The sequence below is a fragment of the Protobothrops mucrosquamatus genome, unplaced genomic scaffold (genome assembly GCF_001527695.2).
Source record: "Protobothrops mucrosquamatus isolate PMUCROS unplaced genomic scaffold, P.Mucros_1.0 scaffold1080, whole genome shotgun sequence".
Taxonomy (NCBI): Eukaryota; Metazoa; Chordata; class Lepidosauria; order Squamata; family Viperidae; genus Protobothrops; species Protobothrops mucrosquamatus.
Window position 1 is genome coordinate 498335 of NW_015387308.1, and position 13242 is coordinate 511576.

The 13242-nt window shown below is 35.2% G+C and overlaps 1 protein-coding gene across 1 annotated transcript; it reads right to left on the bottom strand.

Moving 5' to 3' along the window:
• Positions 1-576: 576 nt before the first annotated feature.
• On the bottom strand, positions 577-4746 carry LOC107291213 (left-right determination factor 2). Its single transcript, XM_015820185.1, has 4 exons — positions 4479-4746; positions 2943-3186; positions 1676-1915; positions 577-844 (listed from the first exon to the last, which is right to left on the bottom strand). Exons 1-4 carry the CDS (start codon positions 4744-4746, stop codon positions 577-579), a joined length of 1020 nt encoding a protein of 339 aa, XP_015675671.1.
• Between the last annotated feature and the right edge of the window lie 8496 nt (positions 4747-13242).

Below are 13242 nucleotides of genomic sequence, written 5' to 3' on the forward strand. Positions count from 1 at the left end.
TTCTTCTAAATCCTGTTATTTGGTGGATTTAAACCAATTTGAAGTTGAACCAATTCTGATAACAGCTGCAACTGTAGTTACTGTACATCTGGGAATAATCCCTTGTTTGCTTTTTTGTACCAACTATCTAAGGAACAATTCTGAAGGAGCCTAAAGATCAATAACCCAGGCAGAGCCCAGCTTGAATATTTCCATCTTCTACATTCCATTAAACTCTGATCAGGCAGTGTCTTTAATTTTCCTTCTCCCCAGTTCCATTCACTTTTTCTAGCATCTTGCCTCATGAAGAAATTTGAAGATCTTAGAAGGGTTTATACATTGGAAGTTGCCAAGCATTGCCCCAAAATAGATTTTGGAATTGTGCAATGAATATGTCCACAGGATTAGCAGCTAGATTCAATATGCCTGGACACCAAACCTAAGACTCGTTATTCATAACGCCAACGTCAATGACACGACTTCGTCTTTTTCTAAAGGAACATTGACTAGTCAACACTTGCAAATAATCTGGTGTCGATATAACAGGTACTATGTGGGTGTAAAAAGATGTTAGTATAAGCCTTTGAGACGGTGAAGCTAAAGACACATCAAAGGGAAAAACTGTTGATACATCATGGGAAGAGGAGAACTCTCCACCACAGCACAGGATCTCTCTCCGTAGCCAAAATGATGCAGCAAATTCTTCGGCTGCCGGCAGCTACCCAGACAATGGTAAGCTTGATAGCCAGCTGGCTCAATAATCCAGTACTGAGTCCAGGTCAACTCACGGAAATTGATATAATGCTCTTGCCGGCAGCAGGTAGACTTCTCCATCATTCTTCCTTCTCCACAGTCCCCAGGTCCTCTGTTAAAAAGCAGAATCAATATTAATCTAAGATGATAGGATGATGACTAGACCCAGTGAAAGTTTTCAGCAAGAAACAGACTGACACATACAACTTTAGGCAAAAACAAAACTATGTCTTCGGGTGTTTTAATGATATCTGTTTATTGATTACATGTTCAACTCTCTTGGCTTTTGTCACACATACTATTTCAACATGTTCCATTTTTTCTCTGACAATTATGTTAGGCAAATAATAACGATTCATTCTATATTATCTGACTTACTTCTTGATGAGCAAGGATTTGTACTATCATTTTCTGCATCGCAGTCATTTAGTGTGTGTGTGTGTGTGTGTGTGTGTGTGGTGTGTCTGTATAAAATTTACTATATACCCTGTAGTAATTATAGATTATATTCCTTCCTAATAATATGTTTTTAATTAATTAAAGACAAATTCAAGCTTTTTGCCACTAGCAGAAATCTTGCCAGATGTGATCCTGCTAAAATATTACTGTTCATGTAAAATGTTTGTACTAGTTTTGAAATGATCTGTATGCCACTCTATGCACAGTTATTCAGAAGTAAGCAAGCAAAAATTCAAGGTTATGCCAACTTTCTTGAGAGTCTTGTTGAACACAGAATTGTTTGCAATTGAAGAAGGTAAAGGACATGCTAAACAGCTGCTATCCTGAATAACCTAACTCAAAATCCAGCTGACTTTAACTTCAAGTAAACATTATTCAGTAAAGATTGGAAGCTGCCAAAATTGCCTGGGATTTTTTTTTTCATCATGAAAGACAGAAATGAAGCAATGTCACCATTGTTACAAGTGTAATATAGGACACTTACCCATATTCTTCCAAGTTAAGAGTGTAAAGGACCAACTCTGGTTTCCCAAGTGCCTTATCTGAAGGGTCTTGTGTTGTAAAACATACAACTTTGGCCATTTCAGAGGCATAGCTGCCTATTCTTTCTCCTTCAATCCAAATCTCCAGGAGCATTGGTCCAGACGTTTTTGTTTTCAGCCAGAAATGTACAGCCTGTGTAACATCAAAATTCCTCCAGCCAGACTCCATAATGGGAACTAATCTAAAGTTTAAAAAGCATGAAATGCTTAGCTGAGCCTAGAGTATTTTGGTTAATGCGAATATACTATGAATAGAAGTATAATAATGACAATACTAATAACAAGAACTTCTAACATAGGCTTTTACTCTAACTTCCTTTTAACATTTGGACAGAGTAAAAATATACTATATTCAAACAAATTATGGGTGAAATGCACAAATGGTACAGACATAAATAAATGAATAAAAAGGAGAACAGTTATTAAATTAATGCTACAATATACAAAATAGTATAAAACAAAGAAGAATTTGGTCCCTATTGCAATTCCTGCTACCAATTAAATACAACCAATAAACCCAAATTATAAGATATATTGATCTAGACTGGGAATAAAATATTTTTGTGTTCCTAGATTTTCATGATGTTTTTAGAAATCATGTGAGGCTGTCTGAAAACCATTGAGATCTCTACATAGGCAAATACCTTAGTTTATGGCTGTTATATCCAGACTTAGATGGCACCAAGGAGACACAGAAAATTTTAACTCTTTGCTACTACTGAGTGGTTATTTTGATCTCTGAAGTCCAGAAATAGTAACCATGCCTTATTTAGAATCTATTTTGTATGGCTAGCCCAATATTGTGAATGCTGTCCTGATGCTCTTGAGATTGAGACCCCAGTTTAATCTATGTTTCAAGGCTAATATCATCATTTCTCAGGAGAACAAGTGGCCGCACTCACATATCAGATTGAATCATGGTATTACAGATTACATAGCTTACAGCAACATAGATGCACACATTGCTACAAACTGTAAACCATTATTTATTAACAATAGTGACTGAATTCACACACACTTACATTAAGTCAAACACAGTCTGTGAACCAGCTTATATATTATTAAGTTCTTAGAAAATACTACAAAAGTGAATTGCAGAAACGTTTAAATTATATAATATTGATTATACATTTTTAAACTTGCTATATTGGAGACAAAATCTTCCCATGCTGCAAAATACTCTTTGAGACTGTGGATTCTCCTTCATACCTGGAATCAATTAAAGAGGTCCGGTTAGTGCCATTATCTTGAAGTTGCACCCAGTACACAGTCACCCTTGCATTCATGACTGGTCTTTGTGATTGCCTGCTGGGCAGATGTTTCTTCTCCAGGGGCTTTTTGAAAAGCTTCAGTTCAGCCATGGTGACTTCACTGTTTTCTGGAATCCTGCCCTCCATGTTGAAGATCAGGTTCTGGCGGGTTGTATCTGAATAGAGAATGTCTCCAGAGATATCTTTGTGGATGGAAACAGAAGGAACACTTTTAAATCATTATTTTCAACTTCCATGTCCTATATACAAGAAGTATACAGGACATGCAATACATTCTTTATTTCTCTGGAAGAGTGATGTTTCAATTATCTGGTAGAGATTATACTGTATAATCCAGCATATCTAGAGAACATCAGATTATCAAAGGCTGTTTTAAATAATAACAACATGAAATAGATCATTTTGAAATCCTAGAATAAGACAGATGACCACTAGGCATCCAATTCCTTATATTTTTTTGTTACCATCTTGCACTTGTCAATCCTTCCTTTACATAAACGTGGTATACAAATTGTAAATAATGATTAGTAAGACCTGTATCAATCACACATATTTAAATAAATGAAAAGCTTTATGGTATTTGCTCATGACAATGCTTTCTACTACTAACGTCTCACATAAACAACAAATGGAGGTCATATACTGTTATCTGCTAGGCATATATTTAGAAAAGATAAATGTGCTCACAACCTGGTACCCTCCAGATAAGTGGGGAAAAAGTTTCCAGGCAGCATAGTTGTTTTAAGAAATTGCTTTAATGCTCAATGTTTTCCCCCCCAAAATGCATCATGTATTTTCAATCCTTTAAAAATAATACATGTGACAACTTTCATAGCAAATTAAAAATGTTTATCTCTTTTCCTTTATCAACATTTCTCATTGTTTGAGTCACCAAAATTTATTTCTTTATGTAGTGAGAGCCATAACCTGGGATTTCCCTTCATTTGTTTTTAAATAGCAATTACATAGTTTGTGATTATGTTTTCATCTGATATCCAATATGTTCTTAAAAGCAGGGATCAGCCTCATTTAGAAGAAAATGTCCTCAAAGAGCAAATATTATTTTTCAGTAATCACATTTAAGATTAAGTGTTACAGTAAAAACAGATGCAGTGTATTCAGTATTTGCAAGGAAAGTGACATAAATTAACTTTATGAACAATACTACAATATAATAATACATCATTCTTTGGTATGTATTTTAAAGAAATGTATGTTATCATGCTTTAATCTTTAAAACTGGCTATCAACACTACCTCATCTCCCCTGCATGAGAAATAAATTAGATTTCCAGATAAATTCTAAACTTCAAATTTCATCTTTGAGGATACATTTAGCTTCAATATCTTAGACATCCTGTCTTCCTGTGGTTTGGATTAAATCTGTTAAGCAGTTGGCATTGATGAAGTTCCAGATTTCAAATGGGGAAGGAGAATTTGCTTTTAGCTTCATGCAAACATGAGACCAAGTTTACCTGCATTGCCTGGAACGCCTCTCAAGATCCCAGCTAAACTTGGCAATGCTCTTCGTTTCACTCTGTGCCGCTCCAGCATGGACATGTATTTATTCCTTACATTCTCTGGAATCACTAGATTATCCAGGTCGGTCTTCTGGAGAGCAGGGACATCAGGAAGTTTCAGTTTCTCCAGCAACATTTGCTTGAGTCCTTTCTCACTAAATCCAGCAGTAGTAGCAGCTAGGAACAGGGCAGAAGTTAAGGCCCAGCTAAGACTCACAGCCATCCTTTACCAATCGGTCAAATGGGAAAAGACTCCCTAAATCTCCCCTTTCTCAGTACAAGTTTTTCTTGGCAGAGAAGAGATTGTGCTGTGAAGCTGCAGGCTGCCTGAGTGGGAAGGAGAACTCATAGGATGCCTTTATATAGTGAGTGGGATATCGCTGGCATAACAAATTCCACAAGCTGAAGTGAGGCAGAGGAACTGGAAGTGTTACATCCCCTTGGATACATCCAAGCCATAGTCACACCTTCCCAAGTTTAAGTAATAACATAGGAATATTGAGAAACTTAATGTTCTTACTTCATTGTATAAAAAGAGGAATATATCGGGGTAAGGTCTTTTATACAGATATATTACCCTAAATACAATGAGGTTCTCGGTAAAAAAAGAAACTCATTTATGTATCTAAACGTCCCACCGTCCCTTCGATATTAAATCGGTGGCAAGTCTCCTTGTCGTGTGATCAATATAATAATATACAATATATTAATAATATACATAATAAAGATCCTGTTCACTAACTGCAGATTGTTGTGAAATCAAATGGAAATTCAAGTTCCATATCTAGGAAACTTTGGGCACGAACTATGGCATATACATATATTCCGCAAAGGGTGTTCTTAGGCACCAGCAAACTACTATGCAGGTTGAAGATGTCATGCCATCCAGTCATACTTAATTAGCTTGCTAATTAGAATATCTTTACCCCAAGACATTCTTTATCAAAAGAGATATGTATTAAAATAAAAATTTCCAAAATAATAATAATAATAATAATAATAATAATAATAATAATAATAATAATAATAATAATAATAATAATAATAATAATAATAATAATAGTAAAGTTGGAAGGGACCTTGAAGGTCATCTAGTCCAACCTCCTGCTCAAGCAGGAAACCCTATACCATTTCGGACAAATGGCTGTCCAGTCTCTTCTTAAAAACTTCCAGTGTTGGAGCATTCACCGCTTCTGGAGGCAGGTTGTTCCACTGGTTAATTGTTCTCACTGTCAGGAAGTTTCTCCTTAGTTCTAGATTGCTTCTCTCCTTGATTAGTTTCCACCCGTTGCTTCTCTCTGATCCTAGGGTGATGGTGACTATGGGTTGTTATTTTGCTGTTGTTAAGTGTGTGATTTATAAATGACACTGTTGCTAAATAGTACTTAATCATAACACTGTATCTCCCAGGCCCTAGCATAATACTTTTTAATTTCAGAAACCTAAAAATATATAGATCAAGCTTTTTGAAAGTATATTTGCATTGTTTTTATTATGGTTTCCTCTAACTTTAAGTATATTATATATGTACATCTTTAAAAGCATGTTTACTCTGTTTTGCAGATGAAATTTGTTGTTTCACTTCCAGTTCCTCTGCCTCACTCAAGCTTGTAAAATTTTATTATTGCAATAAGACCAATCACTACAAAATTACTATTGCTGAGTAAAAACAAAAACAAAAAGTAGAGGCTCCGCACTCTATTTTTCCAATTTAGGAAAGCTTATCTTTCTCTTTTTGTACTGAAATATCAAAAAGTTATTTGCTCTCTCTCCAACTTTAATGCATTGAAAAACAATGATAATAATTCTCAGATGAAAAGCTATTCTAATATTTTGTTCTTGCAGATGTACTATATATCAAAAGTCATCAAGCATGGCTTGGGGTAACCGTTACCTCTCCATAATTTTTCCAGGAGATATGAAATCTATTGTTTGTGATACATTACCATAATGACTAATAACCAGAGATTGCCTTAGGTACTACAAATTTCTTTGCTTCTTTTTTAAAATCATCCAACTTTATGACCATCTTATCTGTGCATCTAATGCTGTAAAAAGACATGGCCACTTTAAAGATAATTGATCCTGGATAGACCAGAGACAATGTTTGTTGTGACTTATGGTAGACCAGAAGCTGTGTGGACTTTCTGTGAGTGAAATACAATAAATAGATTGTTAGCAGAGGGTTTAGAAGTTTGATTTAGTTGTTGGTTTTACCTGTTAACTATGTTCTCATATACTATAGATAAAAGGTTTCGCGGACCTCCGTCCTGTTCTTCGTTGCCCACCTTTGATTAGTTCCTCTCTTCGTTAGATCTTGATTCCTCTTTGAAGGACTGTCACTCTTGTTAATTGGTCACCTTGTTGGACGGAGGTCTTCGCCACTTACGAGGTTGTGACCTTCAAAAATTTTTCTCTGACCTGTCGGTAAACAGGCTTTACCTATAGGGTTTCCTGCCTGAGCAGGGGGTTGGGCTAGATGACCTTCAAGGTCCCTTCCAACTTTACTATTATTATTATTATTATTATTATTGTTGTTGTTGTTGTTGTTGTTATTGTTATTATTATTACTAGATAGATGTCAGGCTAAGTGGATTGGATAAATAGTGTTGTAGAAATTTACAAATTGTATGCCTGCTTCTCAAGGGGGAGGAGTTATTATTTATATATTTATTAGTATTCAGCTGGGGGGGACAATTTATGTATATGTTTGTTTTGTTTATGCACTTTTTGGTGTAGTCTTGCTTAGCTTTGTTTTGTTTTTGTATTTTTAAAAACTTTCTGGGGTTTGTATTTTAATGCTTTGAATAAAAGAAAAAAATGATTTTTTTAAAAAAGAAAACTATTACATTTGTGGTCCTCTTATTCGAAAGCCACATTTTGGGAAATGAATCCAAAATGATACACTACTGTAAGAAATATGCTGGATCGGCATATCGTTCCACAATGGTCAGCCATATGCCTAAGGAAAGCTCTAATCCAGGACATGAGTACAATAGACAATCCCAGCAACTAACAATTAGAGACAGGAAGAATTGTAAATCCTAAAAGCAGCACAAGGCATCATGCCTAATAGCTATTAATCCCCTATCAATTTATTTAATCTTTTCTTAAAACCACCCTCACATCTTTACACAGAAAATTAAGTCATTAGCATGTTGAATCTCCCACCATTCAGTGAGTGGCCCAGCTTGTGCTGTTAAAAGAGAGAAAGAAAATCTTCAGTTTCTATAAAGAATATAGTCTCCGAGTGGTGTTCAACTCCTGGAGACATCACAAAGACATCAATGTAAATTTTCCTGGTAACAGGAAGCAATTTGCTTCCCTGCAGAAGGGATTCATTCCTGCTTTTTTCTAGAATGCTGGCTTGACTTCCTGGTCTAGCCTAACACCCTGATATTCCTTGGTGGTCTCTGGTCAATTTACCAACCAACCTTGCTGAGGAGCCAAGTCCAGGTTGCCACTTGCTGAGACTGGTTTTATCTTGATCAATCAGAATTCCACAAACTGGTATTCATTCCCTTCGATCAAAATAGGCCTAACCTGTGAGATGCTCCTTTCCTAATTTCAGAATACCCATTTTTAAATGAAAGTGCCAATATGCTGAACAAGAGTGCTGCTGTACATTTCTTTTCTTGCTTCTGGATTTCTGATTCATCAGCCAAGTCTGAGATGGAGAAAATAATCATAGACAACACAGTAGCACACAACTATTCTAAAACCATGATTAAAAATTCAATAAAATATAATCAGTCAGCCAGTGAATATAAATCATACCTCCATTTAATATAGCCATTGCCAAGGCTCACCATTCCTGCCAGAGCTACAGGTACAGTAGCCTAGCTAAATCTCCAGATCCTTCCTGAATAAGGAGGTTTTTATGTGAATTTCAGTTCTCTTTTATTACACAGAAATGCAAATATTTTGAGATTATCATGGACCAGTTTCTTACATTATGCTATCATAGCTCAGCCTTGAAGTGTGAGTCTCATGTGTTATCTAGCTGGGTAATGAAACATCTGCAAGCAAACAACCAAGCTCAAAGAACACCAAAGACTTCATAGAGATATTGTTTCTTTTTCTTTCATTCATCAGTCTTTGTGTCTTCTGCACTAGATCTGGAGAATAAATCAGCTTTTATGAACCATCATACTAACATGTTTTTTAAAAAAAATTATAATTCACTTTCATTTATCTAGGCCAGTCCATTATTACTTTTTCTTGCCTTACTAGTCAATAATAATAATAATAATAATAATAATAATAATAATAATAATAATAATAATAATAATAATAATAATAATAATTTGGAATAGACCTTGGAGGTCATTTAGTCCAACCCCCTGCTCAGGCAGGAAACCCTATACCATTTCAGACAAATGGCTGTCCAGTCTCTTCTTAAAAACTTCCAGTGTTGGAGCATTCACCGCTTCTGGAGGCAGGTTGTTGTTGTTGTTATTATTATTATTTAGTAATAGTATTACTAAGGCACTATTACATTTTCTTCTAATTAACCTAGACTTTCTTCTAATTAACCTAGCACATGCTTTGTATAGAATCCAAGAATATCACAATGCATATTTCAAAAAGTAAATTTCAGTCATCATTTTACTTGCATTTGAGAATTATTATAAAGTGATTCAAATCAATTATCCAATAATCTTTGAAAATGTATATGAGAAGTATTTAATACAAAGTTGGTAATTTATTCCGAGGAAAAAAGACATTTGTGAATTCTAACAAGCATTTAAGAGAAAGAATAGTACTTTATATCAATAAAAATTATAAACAAACCTATTTTTACTACTGATAATTAAAAAGACAATTACAGCCATTCCAACTTCCCTTTCTGAACAGATTTTATTAAGAAATACAGAATCAACAGGAAAAAAAGAAAGCAGAAAGACAACAATATCTGCATAATCTCTTGTAAAATATTGCATTCACTAAGGGACAATTGTACAATAGAAGTATTTTCAGAAAATATGCAAAATGTAGACCATGTTGTGCCATGAGCTGGGTTCAGCAGTTATTGCTGAACAAAGCTAGTGTCTGCTTAAACTGTTACTAATATACCTCTTTCCTGGAGTGCAAACACAGTTCTAAATTATCTTTTATTCCCCATTGGCTCCAACAGTAAGTAATCTTTGGGGAGTGATTTTTGCAGCTGGAGTCTCTAGATTAGAGATTGTCTTCTCCTCTGTGTGGTGTCCAGGCTAATAGACTGAAATCTCTTTAATGTTAAATGTGTATTGGAAGCAGATTTATCACCAACATAGGTGAAATAAAATTATTAAACAGACAGCTGAACTCAATTAGAAAAAACAAAATGTGGATTGAAAAGGGCTTCACACAGTGGTGATTATCTGCTCCAATTGCTGGATTTACTATTCCTTTTTTTGTCATGCAAACAAGAAAAGGCAAGGTGAGCTTTCTGAGCAATGTGTATTGGAATCTACATGGTGGATTTAAAATGTCAGACGAGAGATTTAAAGTGTCTGCTTAGGATGAAATATGAGAGAGAAAACAAGAATCTCATTTTCAGCCAAAAATGCAGGTAAAGTTTGTGTTGGCCACGCCAGTAAATAAAAGATTATTCTTTGATTGTGTAACTGATCCTTACAAAACTCATAAGTATTATCTGTTTGCTGAATAATTGACAACCTGCTCTCTTATCAATAAACCTAGGCGTTAATAAGGAATTTTGATTGGTTTAAGTCTAATTGTAAAGATGTCACAAGATAAGCACAGTGAACATTTTACATACACTTAAAACACTACGTTATGCTACAGATCCCATTGGTAAAAGAATATCATATTGTGGGACCCAGGAAAGGGACAGTTGGAACCTGTGAGGTGCCTATTTAAATTTTGTTTGGTTCCTTGACTTGTTTGTATTTCCTGTGATGTTATGGTATTACTAGTAAATGATGTGAACTGCCTAGTTCCTCTTGTGAGATGGGCTTCTATTGAAATTGAAGAAATTATATAAACAATCGAATAATCATGCTATTTTTTATTTATTGTATATTTCAGTTCTAGTTTGCTTTTGTTAAGGATTGAGTTAATATACAACCCCCCCTTTCCATTTTTACGATTTTAAAATAGATTAGACTTAAATAATTGGTTAACTCCACAAAATGTATTAAGTCAAAATTTTTAAAGTTTATTGAATTCCCCAAATTATGCACTGGATTTGTATAGGATAGTGCAACCCCATCCAAGACCAAAGGTGATAAACTCCTGGATATAGAGGGGCCATTCACAGGAAGGGTTCAGCTGAAGTCTGTCGTTCCCCATCCAGGTCCCCACAGCCTCCAAGCATTGTGAAAATCTTATTTTTTATCAAGGTTAAGTCATATTTAACTTTAAACAGAGAAAAGTCCTTTCTGTTCCCATCACCTCGTTCTATGGCATGTATAGACTGGCTAGGCTTTGGAACAATATAACTCTGTCAAGATCTCTGTAAACCCTAGAAGTCCTGGATGCCAATGGAAGATTGGAAATATCACCCAGTTCCTTAGAAATCAAATTAATTTGTCTTTAACTTAATTTGAATACTGTTTGGCTCATGTCAGGAGCCAGTTTGGTCTAGTGGTTAAAGCATTAGGCTAGAAAGCAGGAGACTAGGAGTTCTGGTCCACTTTAGCCATGAAAATCAGTTGGGTAACTTTGGGCCAGTCTCTCAGTCCAACTCACCTGACAAAGTTGTTGTCATGAGGAAAATAGGAGGAGGAAGGTTTGTTAGATACATTCGCTGCCTTGAGTTATTTGTAAAAATAATAAAGGCGGGATATAAATAAATAAATAAATATAAACATACATATCAAATCTTGAATCTTATGACTTGGAAATTGTACTGCACAATTAAACTACCGGTACATAAGAATATAGGAGGGCAAATACACAAGCTACAGTGTGGAATCTTAACACGTTATTAAAACAATACTATGAGACAATATTAAAAGAGTTAAAATAATTAACATTAAACCAATGAAGAAACTTGAGTAAATCCCCTCCTAAACTGTAGAAAGGAAGTGGCTTGCTTCAGCTCCAATGGTGCTTTTCTCTGTAACATTGGGTCCTGCAAAATTAATGGCAGATATCAATGAACCTGAAGTGAGACTCACAAAAGATGTCCACCCGTGATCTAATTATGTGAAATGGCGTACATGAGAGTAGTCAGTCTTGCAAGTAGGAGGGAACAACAGTAGGAACCATGATAACTGAAATATTTGTATCCTCTTTCATAGATCTGTCTCTTATCTCTCTATCACAGCAGGCTCTACTATCTGCCACAGTAGAAACTGAAATGCCACCGTGCATTTATGCTAACATATTTTAGAATTTCTAGCTCAGTCATAGACCTCATGAATCACTGAAATTTTTAAAAAGTGAATAACACAGCAAAATAAAACACCCACCAGGAAAAAGACAAAATAGTTTTATTTAAATTCTACTATAATCAGAAGGTTTGTTATGCTTCTAATGGTCTGTACTCCGATGGAAGCCAAGAAGTCATTCTTGTATTGCACCAATTTGGCTCTCTTAGTTTCTTACTGCACCTTGTAGCTTAATTTGCACAATTAATTATGCAGTGTTCTGAAAAACAACAACTTCTCCCTATAATTCCAACTCTGTTGACATTTTATTTCTCCCCAGTTTTTTCTTAATTTAACAATGGGACATGGAGGCAGCCATACTTTAAAGCTCCTGTAAATAGAACAGAAGCTTCTACGAGTGTTATATGAGTGCATTAATAGAGACCTTCAAAGAAATTGCTACAAACTGCGTGCTAATACAAGTCAAGTAATTTGCAATCCCTAGAAGGTGTCTTCTCAGTCAACCTTGAGAAAAAGTTCAATCAGAAGAAGCATGGCAAAAAATGCTCCCTGCTAAACATCTGTGAAGTATTATTGCAGAACCAGCTTAGCTTCCCCTCAAAGGCTGCAAATTAGAGAAGAGGTAATATTTGTAGTGATCTTGGTGAAAATCAGTGGCAGAGGAAATCTACAAAGATAATGGTAGTATTTACACTGGGTCATGTACAATTAGCAGTAATATCTGTTTATATATGAAAACACATGTAGCATGAGGTCATGTTGCAAACAACACAACATATAGGCAGCAGACACCACAGTGCAAATACTAAGCTGTATCCTTTGCACAGCAATGTAATGATGCACCAGTTATTATCTTGGCACCATTGTGATTGGTTACAAGGATCAATGTAGTTACTCCACATATCAAGAATACTGGTATCAGATTTTCCAGTTTCTTAAAGGCTGCACTAGCCACTTAGACAGTGACCGGGGGGAGGAGGGAATGGGGAGAGGAGAAAGGAGGAAAATTTACATGAAATATGTATATGTTTGTTATTTGATATAATGAATGCAAATGCCAAGATAATGCTAGATTTTAAAAGAAATACAATAATAGGGAAGATGACCATTTTAATCTTATCATTCTTAATCACATTCATAAAACGACTAAAACAGCATTTTTCCCTATAATATGGGATACATGGCCATCTTATTTAGATTAGAGGCAGATTCTGGATGCGGGAACATCCATTCAATTAAAAAAACTTAAGTATCCATGTTCAAGGGTCATTGCCTCTAGATTCCACATTTTAAAAAAATACATATAAAAAAACTCTATGCATGCCCAATGGAAGTCAGTCCAGTGTGCCAGAATTTTTGTAAATAAAACCTAGCCA